The sequence below is a fragment of the Patagioenas fasciata genome, chromosome 20 (assembly GCF_037038585.1).
Source record: "Patagioenas fasciata isolate bPatFas1 chromosome 20, bPatFas1.hap1, whole genome shotgun sequence".
Lineage (NCBI taxonomy): Eukaryota > Metazoa > Chordata > Aves > Columbiformes > Columbidae > Patagioenas > Patagioenas fasciata.
Window position 1 is genome coordinate 6,547,234 of NC_092539.1, and position 19,208 is coordinate 6,566,441.

Here is a 19,208-nt window from a genome sequence, read left to right on the forward strand (position 1 = left end):
GGGGTGACGTGTGAACGATCGTGAGTTTAGGGTTCAGTCTCTGCGCATTCTTAGGTTTTCTGCTGCTGTAATTTGGTTTTACATCTTACATCTAAAAGCCATAAAGCGACACTGACTAATTTTACCTTTCTTTTCCCATACAGGGGCCAGCGTCTGGAGGAGTCTCTGGAGTACCAGCAGTTCGTGGCAAATGTTGAGGAAGAAGAAGCCTGGATCAATGAGAAAATGACACTGGTGGCCAGTGAGGACTATGGGGACACCCTTGCTGCTATCCAGGTATGGAGAAAGTTATCAGCTCTTTGTTTTTCTTGTTTCATTATTGTTGGTTAGAGCTTAGCAAACCTTTTCTTTAACTGTCTTTCCAATGTAGAGGTTATTGTTGGTTCCTTTAGAAGGCCTACACTGCAAAAAACTTTAATTCCTTTTATGAAAGCACCTCAAGTATCTTATTTCCTGTGGAAATGACTTCCAGTTTGGTGTAGCTTTGCATCCTTGACCTCTGACGCACCGTCCTGGTTAATGCACATGGCTGAAGTTATACTGGAAGGCGATACCGGTCTCCTTCAGTCCACAGAAAAACAGCAAGTTGTGCTGACCAGCTAAGATTAACGGTTTTTGTCAGAAAAAAAAGTTGATGCTAGCGGATTTATAACAATAAATTATTTTTTGAATTTATTTTTAATAAGTGGTGAGAAACTATATTAAAAAGTGACTGTGTCTCGTATTTGCAGGGCTTGCTGAAAAAGCACGAAGCATTCGAGACTGATTTTACTGTCCACAAAGACAGAGTGAACGATGTTTGTACCAATGGAGAGGATCTCATTAAAAAGGTGAGCATAAAATCATAAAGAAAGAGCTTCAAAGGCTGCCCAGGATGTTTCACATCAAAGTAGACTTACTCTTCTCTGATTTGTCATCTCATTGAAAAGAGCTTTTACTCATTTTTGCAGCTGAATAAGCTGTCGGTGTTAACTGCTTTCAAAGCTGTTTCTTAGAGAAAATCTTTCAGTTGAAGTCCTTGCTCTGTCACCAACCTCGTGGATGCCTTGGAAGACCTTAAGATGATACAGTGTGTGTTTGGTTTGTTTTCTCTCCTGTAACGTAGAACAATCACCATGTGGAGAACATCACTGCCAAGATGAAGGGCCTGAGAGGCAAAGTGTCTGATCTGGAGAAAGCGGCAGCTCAGAGGAAAGCCAAACTGGATGAGAACTCTGCCTTCCTCCAGTTCAACTGGAAAGCTGATGTCGTGGAGTCGTGGATCGGTACGTTCTGAACTGGGGCACAGCACCTTGTCACAAAGGAGTTTGAAATGCTCTGCAAAAGATCTCAAATAGCTCCTCACTTGCTGTTGTAACAAGGAGACCTGAACCGAAAGTAATCAGCAGTGCTACACTAACTGGATGTGGAGTAGAGGGAATGTTTAAGCTGGAGACATTGACATTTTAACTAAATTTGTTTTATTTTCCAGGTGAGAAGGAGAACAGTCTGAAGACAGATGATTATGGACGTGACCTCTCATCTGTGCAGACACTGCTGACCAAACAGGTGAGTGCTAACGCAGCCTCCACCCCCGAAGTGATGGAGAGAGCAAGTGAACTCTTCTGCAACATAAGGATCTGGTGTTTACGTTTGAAATATATGCAGGATATTTGAACGGTTAAATAAAAATACAATCTGGGTTTTTTTTTTAATGCTTCAGGAAACTTTTGATGCTGGACTTCAGGCTTTCCAGCAGGAGGGAATCGCAAACATCACTGCTCTGAAAGACCAGCTCCTTGCAGCCAAACACATCCAGTCCAAGGCCATAGAGGCTCGGCATGCGTCCTTGATGAAACGCTGGAATCAGCTGCTTTCTAATTCTGCTGCCAGGAAAAAGAAACTCTTGGAGGCTCAGGAGCATTTCAGAAAGGTAAGTGGCCAAACCCTGGGGCTACAAAAATTTAATTGTTCTCTTTGGAAACAAAAAAACACTCAACCCTTGCAACTTCTGCAGCTTTTTCATTTGCAGCCAATGATTATGGAGATCCTGATGCCTTGTCATAAGAAATTTTTTACATGTTTGCAAGAAATAAGTAATAAAGGCAAACTGCCATTGATGTATGTTAATTCCAGATCCACTCATCTGGATTATTTGCGTTACTGTGGAACTGAACTGAACAACTGGATTGTTTTGTCTTGTCAAGGTTGAGGATCTGTTCCTGACTTTTGCAAAGAAGGCGTCTGCCTTCAACAGCTGGTTTGAGAACGCTGAAGAGGACCTGACGGATCCCGTGCGCTGTAACTCGCTGGAAGAAATCAAAGCACTGCGAGAAGCTCACGATGCTTTCCGTTCCTCACTGAGTTCGGCCCAGGCTGACTTCAACCAGCTGGCAGAGCTCGATCGCCAGATCAAGAGCTTCCGTGTAGCCTCCAACCCATACACTTGGTTTACTATGGAGGCTCTCGAAGAAACCTGGAGGAATCTGCAGAAAATTATCAAGGCAAGTCAGAGACTCTTTCCATAGTTTATGACCTTTCCAGCCTTCCCTGGAGGTTGTCGTCCAAGATAATCAATCCATACAGGAGTTTGTCACTATGCTACAGAAGGAAATATCTTGAAAATTGGGAGCAAAGAAAAACATTCCATTAGCTGTAAACTTGTTTTCATAGTCTTGCATTTGTTGTCTTTCAACAGACAAAGCACATGTCCCTCACTTCCTAACTATCCAATGTTTCATGTCCATGCTGTGCAGCAAAGTCACTGCTGGTTCAACACCAGTTCTCAGGACTTCAGTAGGAACGTTCTGTGTTGTCTTAAATTATTTTGTCTTGATATCCAGGACAGTCTCTGAGCCCTGAGTCTTGTTTGGAGCTTCAGCACTCTGCTGCTCTGCAGCTCCTAGTTTTTGGGGCTCTGTTACAGAATGGGAGCAATCACATAATTTCTCTGTTTGAAATGATTTTTATTCATTTCTCAGGAACGTGAACTGGAGCTGCAGAAGGAACAACGAAGGCAGGAAGAAAATGACAAACTGCGCCAGGAATTTGCTCAGCATGCTAATGCTTTCCACCAGTGGATTCAGGAGACCAGGTATAGTTTATCTTCCCAGGAGCTGCCCTCGAAGAATTCCTCAGCTAATATTTGTATCTGTCCTATATCTCTTTAGTCTGTCCAAGTTGTAAATGTTTCCTGCTGAAAAAAAACCCATTCATGACTTGTTCATTTCCTGCAGTTGGGATTCAAGGGAGGCCCCGTTAGCTCCAGGAAAGAGGAAAGCCCTGAAACGCCAGGCTTTAAAAATTTCTGATTCTGAATTAATTTATTTGCAGTAATTCCAGTTATCCAGAACTTCAGTCTTCTCCAGTAATTCCTGAACCGCTCTGCAGCACGGCTGGGGCTGGGAAACAAAGAGCTCCAAGGAGACTGAAGTGCCAGTGGTGTTTCTGTTAATGCTCCTTTTGTATTGAATAGTATATTACAATCTTACTAGAATTTGAATAGAGAGAAGCTGTGGAAAAAAGCTTAAGACTGCTTTGTAAACACTTGGGGTGCTGTCTAGTAATATCCTTGCCTAGGAGAAGGAGTAAAGATTTAACAACTCTGTTACAAATAAAACGTCTCAAGGTCGAGACCTGCAGTGAACTGAAGAGCGTGTTTGCAGCAGCCGCAGGTAACGGTGCTCGGACGGCGTCGTTAGCTGGTCCTGACGCACTCGGGTTGTGCTGTAGAGGAGGTGGGCTCTGTTTTCCTGTAATCCTGTGATTCTCTGTCTCTGTGTGTTTACAAATAGTTCTGGATGTGTCTTCATGAAATAATGCAATATAAATACGATTTTTAACTTTTTGATGTTTGCTTCCCACCCAAATCTCTGTCCCTCTCTTACTGTCTTGTCTCTGTCCTGCTGCCTGATGTTTGGATCTTCACATTCTACAGGACTTACCTGCTAGATGGGTTAGTATCGAATTTTATATCTTTAAAAGTGTGGTGTGTTCTGCTCTGTCTGTTCTCTTCTGTCGTTACATAGCTTGTGAAAGCTGCGCTGAAACCCCTTTTATTTGAAAAGAGCGACCTGTGGCTGAGGAGCAGACACAGGAAACAAGATTTTGGAGTCAATTAAGTATAAACCAGTAGAAACATAATGATTTCCTAGTCAAAAGCAGGAGAAATTATTGAGTAGCCACTGGCATACCCTGGGAGTCCAGTGTTTGTTCTTGTCTCTGAGGGCTTGCACGAGAAAACTCTTAATCCGATGAGATGTGGGAGAACATGGAATAGTCTGCCCTTGGAAAACAACTGACATTCCTGGTTTTCCAACAGACACTTGCTTAGTGAAATAAACTTTTCCATTATAACTGTTCTCAGAACAATTAAAGCTTCAAAGTATTGACCATTTTTGGTAAGGTGGAGGGAAGATTCCTATGAAGAAGCTTTACTGAAATTATTTATCTTGGTGCTCTAGTATGTAAAAATGAACCGCCCGTTTTTTAATCTGCTGCATAACCACGCCCCACAAAGATTAAATTCTTGGTAGGTGAAAAGAAAACCTTCCAACATCAAACTGCAGGCGAGTTTGTGGGGTCAAGCCCACTTTGTGTCCACGGACACAGCTCCTGATGAGGACACGTGTTGGTCATTGTCAAGACGTGGAAAGGATATCATGAGGTCTTTAAATGTCTTGAGATGGCCAAACCTTCTGAAAGTGTGTCTGTCCATTTAAATTTCTTTAGTATTAAAGATGTGCAGCACAACAGCAGCTTTGTAATGAGAGCTCGTGTAAAGGCGAACAAGGCGGCTGGGCCTCCTGCAGTGGGCTCGGTTCGCTCGCAGAGCAGGAACCTGCTCCTGGGGAGCAGCTTTTCATAATAAAAGGGTGGAATCTCTGCAGATAACTGTGCTTCTTATTTGCTCTGTAACCATCACAGTGTCTTGTGTTCTGCTGTTTCTGCCAGATAAAAATAATTCGCCCCATTTTTGTTGTACAGTTTAATGGAACCAAGCAGATTTTCCTGGAACGGATGCTGAATTCTCTGCTCCTTTGTAAAGTAGTTTTGTAGATTAGTTCTGGTATCTGAGAACGAGCGAACAGAAAGGAGCCATTTACTAAAAGCTGTAGGGTCAGAGTTGGAGATCACCATGCCAAGCTCTTTTGTTGAACAAATTACCAGAAGGCCGCTGATACGCCAGGCGGGGTTTGTCCTTAATTCTGCGTGACTAGATAAGCGCAGCCTGAGCTCAGAGAGGCGCTGGTTGCGCTCGGCCTCCCTGGGCAGAGGATGGCAGAGCTTCCGAGGGGGTTCGAGGCCTGAGCTGCCGTGCGTGCTGTTGAGCGTCCCGTACCGCTCGTGTGCGCCCGGTGCTGCCTGGAGGGTGTTTTTGGGGTCGGGAGAGAGGAGGATTTGGAGTTTAAAGAAGCTGTGGAGGAGTTAACTGCAGGAGTTCAGTTTGTCTCTTAGTGAGACTCTCACTTTTGTGTGACTTACACAAAAATAATAACATTAAAAAATTATTTTTGTGTATGTGCAACCAGCATTGGAATAATTTTCCTTCATGTGTTTGCTGCAGGGTGCTGCTGGCTTGGCGTGTGGCTCCGCTGCAGGGGCCGTGTTTCGATGTGTTCTTTCCTCTGTTCTTTCTTCCTTCCTTTTTGGCATTTACTTGGTTTCTTTTCTTTGACTAGCATAGCGTATCGTCGTGTCATTCGTGTCTATCAGTATGAAGTTGGGGATGATCTATCTGGAAGGTTTTTTTTCCTCTTATTTTCTTACCTCACTTTGGTTTTCAAATGCACCCTTTAATTCCAAGGCTCGCTTTCCTTCCAACTAACTCACGGCTTAAAGATGCTTGGAGGTTTGTTTCCCTGTTGACTCCTGGTTGGTTCTTGGTTCCCCGCTCGGGGTCCTGGGCCTGCGCTTTGTCTCTGCAGACGCGCGTTGACTCTGAGCTTAACCCTGTGCTGAGAATCACCCAGATGTCTGGTGCGTTTTCATTGCTACAGAGTGATTCAGCGCTTGAAATCCCCTTCTTAAGAAGCTCAAAAGCACGTAGGATAGTTTTCAGTGGGGATGAAAACCTGTTTTTAGTGATGTAAATACCAGTGACTTAAGTTTTGGGAACTTAGATGCTGCAGAGCCCAAGGAGAGGCCAGGCCACCTGGCAGCGCCCAGACCTGCTGTCCCTGCACGGGTCACTGGGAACCCCCCCACGCGTTGGAAGCACAGAGGTTCTGAAATGCTGCTGCTTACAGGTTGCTTAGGATCTTGGGGGAGTAAAAAAGCAGCATCCAGAGACTTTCCCTGTCTTGTCCATGCGATGGGGGTCTTGGAGACCATCCCCGCAGCGCTGAGGCTGCAGTTGTACCCCACGCTCTGTGTGAGATCGGACTGAGAGGGGTGGCTGGGCCACAGCTGTTCTGGGTGCGGGGTGGGGAACCAGCGACTGTCCACCACCCACTGCGGTGTTCTGTGGAAACTGTGCCACGTTAAGATGACTTTTAAACCAAACCAGCAGTTTTCATAGATCTTTCTCCCCCGTTTTCTCCCCATGTAACACACCTGTAGAGCTCCTGTCCCGTACTGGCCACCAGAGCCCGTCTCCGGGGACTCACCTGTAGCTGGTGTGTGTGTGTGTGTGCTGGGCACGGCGGGTGGGACTGCACTCAGTTTCTAATTTCATGAGGTCCAGTAAAAGGGGCGCTTTGGATCTGGCATGAAGTGTGGCTGCTGATCGCGGTGCCTTTCAAATGGGGCTAGAAATTAACTATATAAAGAAATAAGTATCAAACGAGAGATGTACGCCTGTCAGTCTGAAATAGGATGAGTCAGAACAAACAAAACACAAAAAGTGTTTGTATATCTACAGGAGAATAACACCATTGTAAGGATTTTTAATTTCAAGGAAGGACTGTTAATTTCAAGCCCCACCTGTCATTTTTTGGGAGAAGTGCTCGCTCTCACTGTGACTCTGTGTTTAGGTCTTGTATGGTGGAGGAATCGGGAACGCTGGAATCGCAGCTGGAAGCCACTAAAGTAAGCGATGCTCACTCACCTCCTGCTGAAACACCTTTCCCAACGGGTGACTTGGGAACATGGGGTGGGAATGGAAATGCCTGTAATTGTGCGGCAAAATCTTAAACGTTTATACACGTTTTGAACACTGAAGAGACCTTTGGGATGAGCTGCTTATGTATCCGATGTCTGCTTGTATCACAAGCCATTCAACAACACTGATGCTGTTTTCCTTTTTGCTCTTTTTTCTAAGTGAGCGGGGTAGGGCAGAGAGGACACAATATTTTCAGTACCTTTCCTAATAAGAGGGATTTTTTTGTCTCAAGAACTGTTCTGTAAGCCTGTTTCCAATAGTGTGCACGAAGAGGAACGTTGTTTTGAATACTATTTTACGAATCGCAGTATTACGTGTATATAATCCCTTCCTCCCCTGCCAGCCTGTGCTCTAACATGTTCTTTTTAAGATTGTTTCGTTGCACTTCTTGATTTTCTCCTCTTCTCTCCCTCGTAACAGCGCAAGCACCAGGAGATCCGAGCTATGAGGAGCCAGCTGAAGAAGATCGAGGACCTCGGGGCGGCCATGGAAGAGGCGCTTATCCTGGACAACAAATACACGGAGCACAGCACCGTGGGGCTGGCGCAGCAGTGGGACCAGCTGGACCAGCTGGGGATGAGGATGCAGCACAACCTGGAGCAGCAGATTCAGGCTCGGTATTGTCCACCCCACGTGTCTAAAACCAAACCTCGCACGGTCTGTGCTAATGAGTCTCTCCTGTGCTCTACTGGGTGCAGCAAGCTTGTGAATCCCACCACCTCCTGGCTCTCTCCAGGGGGATGCAGCAGTTTGGAAATAGTTCCTGTTGGCCGTTAGCAATTACGAGATCCCAGCGGAATTTATTCTGTTGAGCTGTGGTGTTGGTCTGTCCTCACCTTCTGATGCAGACGCCGGCTTGGGGCAGATGGACTCAGCAGAGTCCTGCAGTTTAGGAACCGCTCACAAGCCTTGCTGCTTCCTTTTCAGAAACACAACTGGAGTCACCGAGGAGGCCCTGAAGGAGTTCAGCATGATGTTCAAGTGAGTGGCAGGGAAGCGCGCCAGAGGAGCGCTGGGGGGGGGTTCTGGTGTGTGGGTGGCTCCTGCTCACAGGGTTCTCTGGCTGATCCGTTGGTAGCGGAGCTGCTGTGATCCCTGCCAGATGGCAGGAGGCTCCAGAGCCACGCGCTGCTGGCACAGCCCGGCCAGAGCCTCTCCTGGGCACACTGGCCCATGGGACTGGGAGTGCTGATGCATTCCAGCTGGGAATACCCCCAGTTCAGATGATTTTTAAGCAAAGTAAATAATTTATCCTTATATTTAATGTATGTTAGCTAGACCTATTTATTGATTCAAGCTCACCTGTCTAGAACAGCGGACTAGTCATCTGGTTTAGTTTGCAGCCCACTTTGGAGCTTTCAGTACTCAACAACGGACACTTTAAAATGTTGGCTTTGTTTTTAGGCACTTCGACAAGGACAAGTCTGGACGACTTAATCACCAGGAGTTCAAGTCTTGCTTGCGCTCTCTGGGCTATGACCTGCCTATGGTTGAGGAAGGGGAGCCAGACCCAGAGTTTGAGTCTATTCTTGACACTGTGGATCCCAACAGGTACGTGGGTTGGACCTTTTATTTTTATATTGCACAATATTTTATTGGGACTCTTTGGGAGGTCAGCAGGAAGGTCTCTCACAGGCTGAGGACTTTGCTTTCTTCTGTTGAGGAGCGGCTGTGGTTGTTTTCACAATAAATTATGTAAAACAGTCCCTATAAAGGTAAGAAAGACTGACACTTGTGAGGAAGAAATTCCCTTTAGAAAGTGATCTGGTGTTAAGACTTTCATTCCTCCCAGAAGAGTTGAAGCCTCTCAGGAGGTGCGGGAGCGCCGTGCTCTGGGTGTTAAGGGACAGCAGAGTTCACGCTGTGTTTCGCCGGCAGGGATGGACACGTCTCGCTGCAGGAGTACATGGCGTTCATGATCAGCCGGGAAACGGAGAACGTGAAATCCAGCGAGGAGATCGAGAGCGCTTTCCGTGCGCTCAGCTCCGAGGGGAAGCCCTATGTGACCAAGGAGGAGCTCTACCAAGTAAGTTCTGGTTGCGGCCCACCAGGGAGGAACAGACGGAGGCTTTTTGTTTGTGGGTTATTAACAAAGACCAGCACTAATTGCTTGAGGCTTGTGTCACTGTAGTTGAGTCAGTTCTGGACCTGCCAGGGTATCCTGTGCAGCAAACGCAGAAACGGTAACAGCCCTACCCAGCTGCTTTGGTGGTTCTATAGAGGAAGAGGAAAAGCTTTTAACTGCCAAACAACTCAGGTTGAGTAAAACAAGAGCTACGCAAGGGCCTGGGAAGGGAGTGTGTTCGCTGGGTCTGTCCTCAGAAACTTGTGCTTCCCTTTCATCACCTGGGAGACTAGAGGGAGATGTTTCTCCAGTGATTCAAAGGAGAAACTTAAGCCTGAGCTCAGTGTGAACATCTCCTCCCTCTCACGGCCCTGCCAAGACAGCAAGTTTTTCCTGTCTGAACCCCACAAGCTGGCATGGAAATAAAGAAGTTGCACTTCTTCCTTGTATCAGTTACCGGTTGTTTTCTCTTGGGTGGGAAAACTCGGGTCAGACCTTCCAACCCTTACCCGAACGGTGCAAACGTTTCCCTGCCGGGTGCAGTTCTGCCGCTCCGAGCCGTGCCCTGGGCAGGGCTGCCTGTGAACGCCCCCCTCCCCGTGAACATCCCCCGCGCAGCCCCAACGCACCCGTCTCCACCTCCACGCTCTTTGTCTTTCAGAACCTGACCCGGGAACAAGCCGACTACTGCATCTCTCACATGAAGCCCTACATGGACGGCAAGGGCAGAGAACTGCCTTCTGCCTACGACTACATAGAATTTACACGTTCACTCTTTGTGAATTGATCTAAAACACTAGTACCAAAAGATGCAAAGAACACGCTCACGTTTGCTGATGATAGCTCTGCATGTGTCTCTCTTCGTGTTCTACAATAATCAATGTTATTTTATGATGATGTAACCTGAAACTGCTTAGCTTAAAACTCTTAGGGAAAATAAATATATTGCAGTGTGCTTCAATAAAAGTTACTGGTCGAACTACATCAGCTTGTGTTTAATGGTTAAATGGAAATTTAACTATTATGTGGATGAAATTCCAGCTGTTGTAGTTATGTGTGTTTCAGAGGCCGCGCTGCGGAGGGCACGTGGGCAACTTTTCCTGAGTCAGAGCAAGTTTCACGCAACCACTGTGTTGCTGCCTCAGTCCGTGATCTCGTTCGCCAGCTGCTCCAGGCGACTCTGCTCCCTGGGTCCCTGCTCGGTGAAGTCAGAGCTCAGCCGCCAGACTCTGACGGTGCCGGTGCCATCCCCTGCTGCCAGCAGCCCCGGTTGCTTGGCGTTGAATTCCAAACAGTAGACAGGGGGCTCACCCGCGGCCTGCTTCAGGGAAACAGCGGGCTTCTGTGAGCTCTTCTCGAAGTCAAACAGGTGCACATCTCCTATAAAACATAAACATTTGTGGCAGTGGATTTTTGTATTTAACACAAGATGCGTATCTGCTTAGTCTGGAACTTAAAGTGGTTCCTTTTAAGCTGTTTTCCCCCTTGATGCTCTTGGCTGTGAAGGTGCCATCGCTGTGAGACAGCGCAGGTTTATTCTGCTGTCAGAGACCTGAAACCAGCTTCCCAAGTTCTGTGAAATCTCCCTTAATTCAAAAATTGTTGGGTAATTTTCTAAGGAAAAAGTTATTGTTTTAAACCAGTAGCTCTAGAAGCAAATACCAAAACCAAGGAAGCCAGAAATAAGTTTCAGGCAGAGCAATCTTGCTGTGTTGGAGCCCTGTGAACGGCTGTGGCAGCACCAGCAAAGGTATCATCAAAAGTGAAAAATGTGACTGAATCATCTGGCTACAGTTAGAAATTACTCCATTATACTAATCACACAGTACAAACAATGGTCACTGCTTGTGGGAAATGCTAATCAGCACAATTGACTTGTACTAATTAATACCCAGCACAATCTGAATGTTATGTCTGAGAAAAGGCACCTGCAGTTACTTGCCTTCCCCAGAAGCAGCTGCGAAGACCAGGGGTCGAACTGGAGACCAGCGCACACAGAAGAGATATTTCTTTGATAACTGAAGGGAAATGAGGGGTTGTGTCTGTAACATGGAGTGCAGGTGAACTTGTCCATCAGTCCCACAGCTCAGAAAGAGGTTCCTGGGGGATGGAGGAAGCAAGAAACAACTTTATAGGTTTTATTGCTAAGGATATAGAACAAAACTCACTGAAGGAGCATGATCGTGGACAATATCACTGCTTTGCAAAGGTCTGATTGTGTTTCCTAAAGCAGCAATTTCCAAGTCATCCCCTGGGATGTGTTCTGTAGAGACACAGCTTTGTTACTGCCCTCAATTAAGCTTAATGAGGGTTGGGGTGTTGATGGTGGGTTGTGGGGATGCCGGGGAAGTGCTGAGCTAGAACAGGCATTGTGAGCGCTGTGTGTGCCTCATGCAAATGAAATGCAAACCTGGACTGTCAGCATGTTTCACAGAAACGTGGCTTGGGGCCTTTTCCACGGCCGGTGGATGAATGCAGAGACCTCGGCTTCTCAGTTGCATTCGGGCAGCTACTACTGATAGCTGCAATGGGCACATCACTGATACATCAATTACTTTTTCAGCTCCTCCCCTTGACTTTAAATTGCTCCTTAATATTAACATCTCAGGAAGGTGCTGATGTCCTGCCCTGGCCCAAGCTCAAGAGTGTGTTACTCATTTTGAGCCCACACGCAGCAGATTCGAGTGGGCAGCTTCACCAGACCAATGGACATTCATTCTCCCACAACAGGAAGCTACTTGATCAAGTTCCCAGCGTGATCATTTTTTGGAAACCGTACACACACCACCCCCCACAGCAGCTATTTGAAAAACACACGTGCAGAGCCAGGCAGTGACTTGTGTAGAACGTGCAGAACCGGTGCCAGTTCCCAGCACTTGCCTGTGGAAGGGTGAGCAGCTGACGGAGTAGACGGGCCCGCCGTGCGGGGAGAAGGCGAGCTCAGCCGGTGCCCGGAGCGGAACGGAGCCGCCCAGCCGCTGCAGAGCCAGCGCCTGGGCCGCAGTGGAGCACTTCAGGGAAAAGCCGCTTTCCAGGCCAACAACGAACACACGGGGATCGAAGAGTGAAAAAGAGAGCGAGGTCACACCCACGGCAGCGTCTCCCCGGGCGAACTGGGAGAAAAAGAGACAAACCTGTTGTGAGCAGGGGCTGCAGTGACCCGCCCGTGCGGTTACAGCAGCACAAACCAGCCTGCCCGGAACCCAGCGAGCTGCACAACTTGCACCAGCAACGATGGTTGTGGTGCAGCTCAGCCTTTCACCCCTGCAGCATCCTCCTACACAGGGATTCATGTGAGTTAATGTTATTATGAGCAAGTTCTCCAAGACAGCAGCTTCTCTTTAGAGCACATCAAAACCTCAGCTGTAGCCAGTCTTCCAAAGAGCTATTTCAGCATGGGAAAGGAGATGGGGACTGTGGTTTAGCACATTTCATTCAACAGGCGCTTTTCCTGGCCCTTCGCATGTGAAGGACAAGTTCCTCCATGTGTGCTCCAGGGTTGGGTGGTTTTGTTAAGTCAGCACTCTGTGAACTGCTGAACTCACCTTCTTCAGCTGAGTGCTGCGAGGGATCTGCTGAGCCACCACGGCAAACCCTTCGGCCAAGGCCAACCGACCGTCTCGCTCCTCCCTCCACACCAGGATCTTTCCGTCCGTCGAGACGCTCAGCAGCCGGCAGTGCGTTCCGTGCTTTGCCTCAGGTAACCAGTTAACCTGTCCCAAACGCCACGGGCTCACGCCGAGGGGACTGTCACAACTGCCAACCCACGCCCTGCACCCTGCGGTCCCATCGCCCGCCGGGACAGCGTGGGAGCGGAGCCAGGCGGCAGCCAGGGTGTCGGTGCCAAACCAGCTCCTGCCGGGCGCTGGCGCACAGACAGACACGCTGGGGAGAAACGCGGTTGGGTGTTCAGGGCGCAATTCTGAATTGCAGTTTCTGTGGTTCAACCGCCAGCACTTTTGAGATGTGGTAGTTATAGCACTGACATCCAGCTAGAAACAGCCGCATTTTCCTGACTTTGAGATAAGACACAGATTACCCAGAGTCACAGGACTCCAGGACAAAAAACCACTGGAAAGCCAGACTGCAGGATGAGTTGTGACCCTTCTGTGTAGCTTCAAGCTTCCAACTGAGCATCAGTGATACTTTGGTACTCACATTTTGAAATCATTACGAGTATCAGCTGTGTCTGCTTCAATAAACAGTTACAGCATAGGAATGGACCTACTCTTTGTTTATCCCAAATGGAGAGAGGTTATTTTTACTTAGAAGTGCCAATTTTAGGAAACACCTGTTCAGCAGCTGGATTTGGAGGAAAACAGTCAACGAAAAGAGGACATAACCACTGAAATGTAGCAGCCGTGGGCTCAGCACCAGCAAGGGGAACAAAAACTGCGAGTATGAAATAGAGCAACAGCAGCTCTCGCCTCCCCCAGCCGCCTGTGCGGTTTACCTGGTAGACGGGATCGGTGTGGGTGTCGTCTGTCATCCCCGTCCTCCAGAGCACCGGGTCTTCTGTCCGGCTGGTGTCCCACACCACCAGCTCCCCACTGAACAGGCCACCTCGAAGGACAAAGAGAAAACATCTGAGGTCTAATAGCTCAAAACAAATGCACAAAGGAAGCTCTGGTGGAAGCAGGCCCACCGGCTTCAAAGGACTGGCAGCTCTATGGATGGCACAGTCAGCTCTGGTGTAGGAGAATCCAGCTCTACCGAAATGAGTATGAGCCCAAGTGGACTCTTCCCACTGAGAAGGGAATTCAGCCCTCATGTATCGTGTCTCTGAGGAGATGATATCAAAACAGATGTCACTGAAAAAGCAGCAAGTCCCAGCTCCCACTCCAGAAGCAACAGCTATTGGGTGTTGGTTTGGGGAGCTGCAACAACATCACTTCTGCGAGAAATCTGAGGCTGAGCTCAGAGAGAGACAAAAATCTTCCAAGCTGCAGGAAACGCGGGTACATTTCAGGTAGGATCTAAGGTACGAGTGACCCACCAGCTATCAGCGAAGGCCGGGAGGGGTGGAAAGCCACACACATGACAGAACTGGGAACATCCACCACGAGGTCAGGGTGCTGTGGATTCAACCCTCTCCTGTCCAGATTCCAGGTACAAACGTAGGATTTTTCTGTGCTCCAGTCCCCATCGTCCAACCTGAAGAAGAGAAAGTTATGTCTGACCTTGTCTGGTCTGCTGTGCCTGACTCATCGTTTAAACGTGCTGCTTTGTGGCTGGAAGGAAAACTGAGGTGAAGGGATCATGAGGTGATGAAACTTCTCTGCAGGCTACAGTACATGTCAGTGTAGCTACAGAACAAAGTGCCAACAAATACACCTCAGATATAATTCACTATTCCAAGACCACCTAACTGTTCAAAGAATGGGAACAATCTTAAAGAGCACATACAGAAAGTTGCTGTATTTGGGAATGAAAATCCAAAGAGATCAAAGAGACGCTGATTTACAAACTGGCTGAGCTGCAAACCACGTTTCCTCTAGAGGAGCCCTCGAAGACCCAGGGTCTGAGATACACAGCGAGGAAATATCTTCCCTGGAGGACTGAGAGGGGCTGAACAGACTTACCGAGTCTTGGCCTAAGATAAGCAGCATGATTTGAAGTCTGGGAACAGAGAACTTTCTTCGCACCCACCAAATGGTGTTGATGACCCCACACAAATCACATCACACCACACCCCATGGCTCAGGAGATTTCAGTCCAGCCCTACGCCCATCGTACTTGTTTACCACAAGTGGATCATGAATTATTTATTACTCTGGGATGCTACCGGACACCTGACACTGTACTTCGTTATTTTTACCTGTTTCATTCATCACACGCTTACTGAAATGTGACGTATTCCGTCACTAGCACCACACTGACCAATGTGATGTCCCATCTCACTACCAGGAGATGATACGGAGGACAGAGTTCTGCAGAACAGTCAGTGGTCAGGGCAGGAAGCAAAGATTTTGAGCCTGACTTCTACTGCCTTTATTTGATGCTCTTAATTACTTCATTGGAAGAGATATGATCAAATAAAAGGAGCAATTTTTAATTCAATGGGTAGTTCATCTATGAAACTCCTTATTGGTGTTGTAGATGCTAAAAGTTTATAGAGATTCAGAGAGACTGAAAGTTCATGGAAGGGAATTCTGCCAAGGTAACCACAGACACAGAAACCACAGTCTCATCTGAAAATAGCTCTGGACTGGGAAAGCAGGAGCAAGTAACATACAGGTTTGCCCAGTTTTACTCTCCCCTGCACATTCACTCATGGATACCCATTTGCTGGGGCTTTTAATTGAAGGAAACCACAGGGGATAGAGAAAGGAATCGGGGAGCAGGAGGGCACAAAAGGGAGAAGCTGCTACACACATTCCATGGATTACATGAAAGTTTTGTCCAACTCTCATTTCAGAAATTCTTAAATGTTTGTTGGCATCAGGCACAGGTGTGAATGAGTGCCAGGATACGCTGAGGTGCTAAGAGAGCACATTAAAAAACCATGATCTTCAATGAAGATAAGCACGTACTTCCAAAACTCACTCATGGATATTTGCAAGTGCATCAGCTTTTTACATTTTCTCCTCACATAAAATCTACCTAGAAACAAATTAGTAAGAGTACATGTATCCATTTTTGGGGCGGGGGAGGAGGGGGTGAGGAGTAGAAGAAATAAAAGCCATAATTTAAGACTGCCCTGAGATTTCGTTGGTTTGAATATCAATTATTTAACTTGCATAAGGTGTGTGTATATGTCTAGTTTATTACTGCAGAAAAGTGAACATACCTAGAACTCAGGTCATCCTGAGAGTGCAGCTGAGGGTGATGTGATGTCTGAGTCCATTCGGATACTCACCGGCCGTACGAACACGCAACAACGGATCCGGTTGCGTTCCATGAGACGCTGGTAACCTGTAGGTTTTGATCCCGAGCCTCCGCGTATGACAACGTATGCAAACACAACACCTGGAAGAGAGCAAATGCAGGCACTGCAACTGTTGCCTTTTAATTACCTCTGCACAGTTCAGGGGCTGCACAATTCTGGGAGGTTGTGCCCTAAGGATTTACAGCAGCACCCCAGTTACAAGTTTGGCACTCAATAAGCTTCCCAAGCAATGGCTTGAAAACAATGGTACCAATGTGTGCTGACTGATACAAATTGCTTCCACTCTTGAACATTGTACACTAAACAAATATGATCTAAATAGGAAGAGCTGCCAAATCACCAGCTGCAGCTGCTCCCAGACAACTGCTGGTCTGACGTGCTCTGAAGGGGCTACTGGTAGCTGAAGATAAACCTACACCGACTGCAGACTTGCCTCTCACAAAGCTGCGACAACAGTCGCTAGCAGGAAAACCAGTTTTACCACACAAGGCCAGGCCACAACCAAGGGAGAAAGCTGGAGGAAAAAACGACTAGTAACTTCTAATGAGTAGAATCCGGCAAGAACAATCACAGCAGTAAGAAATAGAACTAACAAGTTAGAGCCACTGCAACCAGCTCTGCTTGGGTAACGAGAAGGATCTGAGTTCTGCCAACTTACTGTTTCATTCTGATCTGTCCAGTTCACTTCAAAGCCATCAAAGGCTCGGCTTTTACAGTTTTTATTTAGCTCTTTGATGACAGCGTCCTCCACCCTCTGAAGGAAGGACAGAAGGCCAGCGTAATCGACCAGGGCTTCTTGCTGGAAGTCTTGGGCAGCATCTTTGCTGTGATCCGTCTGCACACCGGCATCTCGGCTGGTATGAGATTGTGCTGCAGCTTCTGCTGTTGTAATTTTTGCAGTCTGGCAGCTTTTCTAGTAAAAAAAGACAGAGACTCTATAATCCAAACAGAAAAAAAAGAGAGTGCTGCACAAAATGTTCAAAGCATAGAGACATTTGAGCACACACGCACAGCTCTGGTCCGCGGTTAACAGCAGGGTGCCTGTGTAACTGTTGGGGTGTCGGGGATATTTGTGTGACCGCCACACGCTCTGTGAGGCTGAGCTGCCCCAATGCCAGTCAAACCCAGGCCGTGCGCTCTTCAGTATGGAACCGTGAGGTGAGAAACGCACAAAGAGCCTTTGCAGGAAAGAGCAAACCCCGAACACGACGACACCTGCAGTGCTACCTGCTCTCAAACTGCCCAAACCGCCAGGCTGTGGCAGCTGCACGTGTGTTTCTTTGCCAGTTTGTACAAAGGGCCTAGATCAGTAAAACGCTGCCATGGGGCAGAACCAGCGGGCAGACCCGGTAGCGGCAGGATGCAAACTCCCCGCGGAAAGGTCTCCGGCCCCGCTCGGAGCAGCGGGACCCGAGCGGGGCTCACGGAGGGGCGAGTCGGGGGGAGGGAAGGAGGAAGGGCCGCGGGCCTCACAGCCGCCTCGGGCCCAGCCCCGCCCGGGGTCCCTCACCGCCTCGCAGCCCGTGCTCCGAGCGCTCCGCCACAGCGACTGCACGTCGGCGCCGGGCGCCGTCCCGTCCGCGAACATGGCGGCGAGCGGGGCCACGGCACCACCAGCTCCCACCGCCCGCTCCGCGGGTTCCCATGGAAACGGGCGAGGCGCGCCGGGATGACGCCATCCGGAGCGACGGGACCGCTGGCCTGCGGGCGGTAAACTGCCCGGGCGGTGCCATATTGGGGAAGGGCACGGAGGGTCTGTGACAGGCGGGCGGCGGCTGCATGTAGCGGGGGAGTACGGGCTGCTCCGGCACCGGCGGGGGCCTCGGCCGATACTTTTGTTAATGCCGTAGGTCCGCTGAGGGCTTCACCTTCGGCTGCCCCAGCCGTACCCGCCGGGTCGCCGGAGGCACAAGCGGCGGCACAGACGGGAGGGCGCCAGGGCTGCCAGGAGTTAAGATGGCGCCGGGGGCCGAGGGAGCGACAAAGCCGATGGCGGGGCGGCCCGGGTCGCATTGTGAGGAAAACCATGGTCGAGAGAAATCCGATATTCGGCGACCGGTGGCGCAGAAATCCCGCAGCGCTGAGCGGTACCGGCTGCGGCCCCTGGGGCTGCTCCGGAGCCAATGACAGATGCTCGGACGTAGGCCCGGGGCCTGCACTCCGGAGCCCTCCACCCTCCGAAGGTGGAATTATTCGTGATGCTAGAAACATAATTATAAATCCGCCGCTTTGGTTAGTGTATAGGGCGTGTTCCTGCCGGGGAAATGGAGACAGGGGGTCCGCTTCGAACACACGTGCAAAGCCTGGTGTGCGTTTTGACTTCCTTGCTTTTTACTTTAATTGGTTTTGATGAGGGAATTATGTTAATTGTCGCTGTGGGTGAATTACTGTTTCACCCCGCTGCACGCCGGCTGGGTTGCTGGCACTGGGGAGCACCAGGGAGCTGTAGTTACGCGGGTACAGCATCTGTCCAGGGGTGCAGGTACAGCATCTGTCCAGGGGTGCAGGTACAGCTGGACACCGTTTGTGCTGCTTGTGTCTGCAGAAACATTTACTGGTGCCACAACTTCCTTAAGCACAGTTGCATCTGTCAGGAATTATCACTTACGGGGTTTTTTCTAATTGGAAGAACTTAACGATGAACGCACAGGCTAAATTTAGCCCTGGCATAGGCAGGCACAGATGCAATAGCTTCAGTGGGGTTATTCCTGCTGGTGCTGGGACGGAGTTTGTCCTGTACGTAAAAATCATGATTGCAAGATACAGAGCAGGTGCCCGTGAGAGCAGATGTAGCGCTGCCTCAGCACGTGTGAATCAGTTTATGTCAAAGCAGATAGCAACACTTCTTTTGAAGAATTTAAAGTACTTTACAATAAAACTCATGATGAAGAACTGTTATAGACACTTTACAGATAGTGAAACTGAAGCACAAAGAGGTTAAATGGCACCTCCTTCAAAAGCAAGGAAAAGAAAGTCCTGATGGAACCAAAGCCTCCAGATTTCCAGTCCAGTTCTTTCTATCTGCTGTGGTGCTTCCCCTGGGTTGCCTGGACCTCCGGGACTGTCGTACAGCCAGGAACATAAATATGCTCTTGGGCTGGGCGGATGGTCCTTTCAGCCCTCTAGTCTCTGATGAGCACAGGAGTTCGTCCGAATTGCCAGGGTGTAAACTG

The 19,208-nt window shown here is 48.6% G+C and overlaps 2 protein-coding genes across 11 annotated transcripts in view; one reads left to right on the forward strand and one right to left on the reverse strand.

Moving 5' to 3' along the window:
• Positions 1 to 10,130, forward strand: part of SPTAN1 (spectrin alpha, non-erythrocytic 1) — a 47,400-nt gene extending 37,270 nt beyond the window's left edge. For 5 of the 10 annotated variants that reach the window (XM_071817340.1, XM_071817339.1, XM_065853530.2 and 2 more), the window contains 15 exons: positions 144 to 276; positions 732 to 830; positions 1,106 to 1,265; positions 1,472 to 1,548; positions 1,703 to 1,912; positions 2,187 to 2,483; positions 2,961 to 3,073; positions 3,917 to 3,934; positions 5,661 to 5,723; positions 6,954 to 7,008; positions 7,502 to 7,698; positions 8,009 to 8,062; positions 8,486 to 8,632; positions 8,960 to 9,107; positions 9,808 to 10,130. In XM_071817340.1, the coding sequence (XP_071673441.1) occupies positions 144 to 276; positions 732 to 830; positions 1,106 to 1,265; positions 1,472 to 1,548; positions 1,703 to 1,912; positions 2,187 to 2,483; positions 2,961 to 3,073; positions 3,917 to 3,934; positions 5,661 to 5,723; positions 6,954 to 7,008; positions 7,502 to 7,698; positions 8,009 to 8,062; positions 8,486 to 8,632; positions 8,960 to 9,107; positions 9,808 to 9,933 (1,897 nt within the window). In that variant the 3' untranslated portion in view covers positions 9,934 to 10,130. The remainder of the gene's footprint in view (positions 1 to 143; positions 277 to 731; positions 831 to 1,105; positions 1,266 to 1,471; positions 1,549 to 1,702; positions 1,913 to 2,186; positions 2,484 to 2,960; positions 3,074 to 3,916; positions 3,935 to 5,660; positions 5,724 to 6,953; positions 7,009 to 7,501; positions 7,699 to 8,008; positions 8,063 to 8,485; positions 8,633 to 8,959; positions 9,108 to 9,807) is intronic. The other 5 variants (XM_071817343.1, XM_065853533.2, XM_071817345.1 and 2 more) reach the window with 2 other exon arrangements.
• On the reverse strand, positions 10,114 to 17,707 carry DYNC2I2 (dynein 2 intermediate chain 2). The gene is made up of 9 exons (XM_065853536.2): positions 17,546 to 17,707; positions 16,694 to 16,948; positions 16,006 to 16,115; positions 14,143 to 14,300; positions 13,600 to 13,709; positions 12,692 to 12,859; positions 12,027 to 12,259; positions 11,089 to 11,246; positions 10,114 to 10,526 (listed from the first exon to the last, which is right to left on the reverse strand). The coding sequence occupies exons 1-9, from the start codon at positions 17,621 to 17,623 to the stop codon at positions 10,288 to 10,290; spliced, it is 1,509 nt and encodes a 502-aa protein (XP_065709608.1). The 5' UTR covers positions 17,624 to 17,707; the 3' UTR covers positions 10,114 to 10,287.
• Positions 17,708 to 19,208: the final 1,501 nt, after the last annotated feature.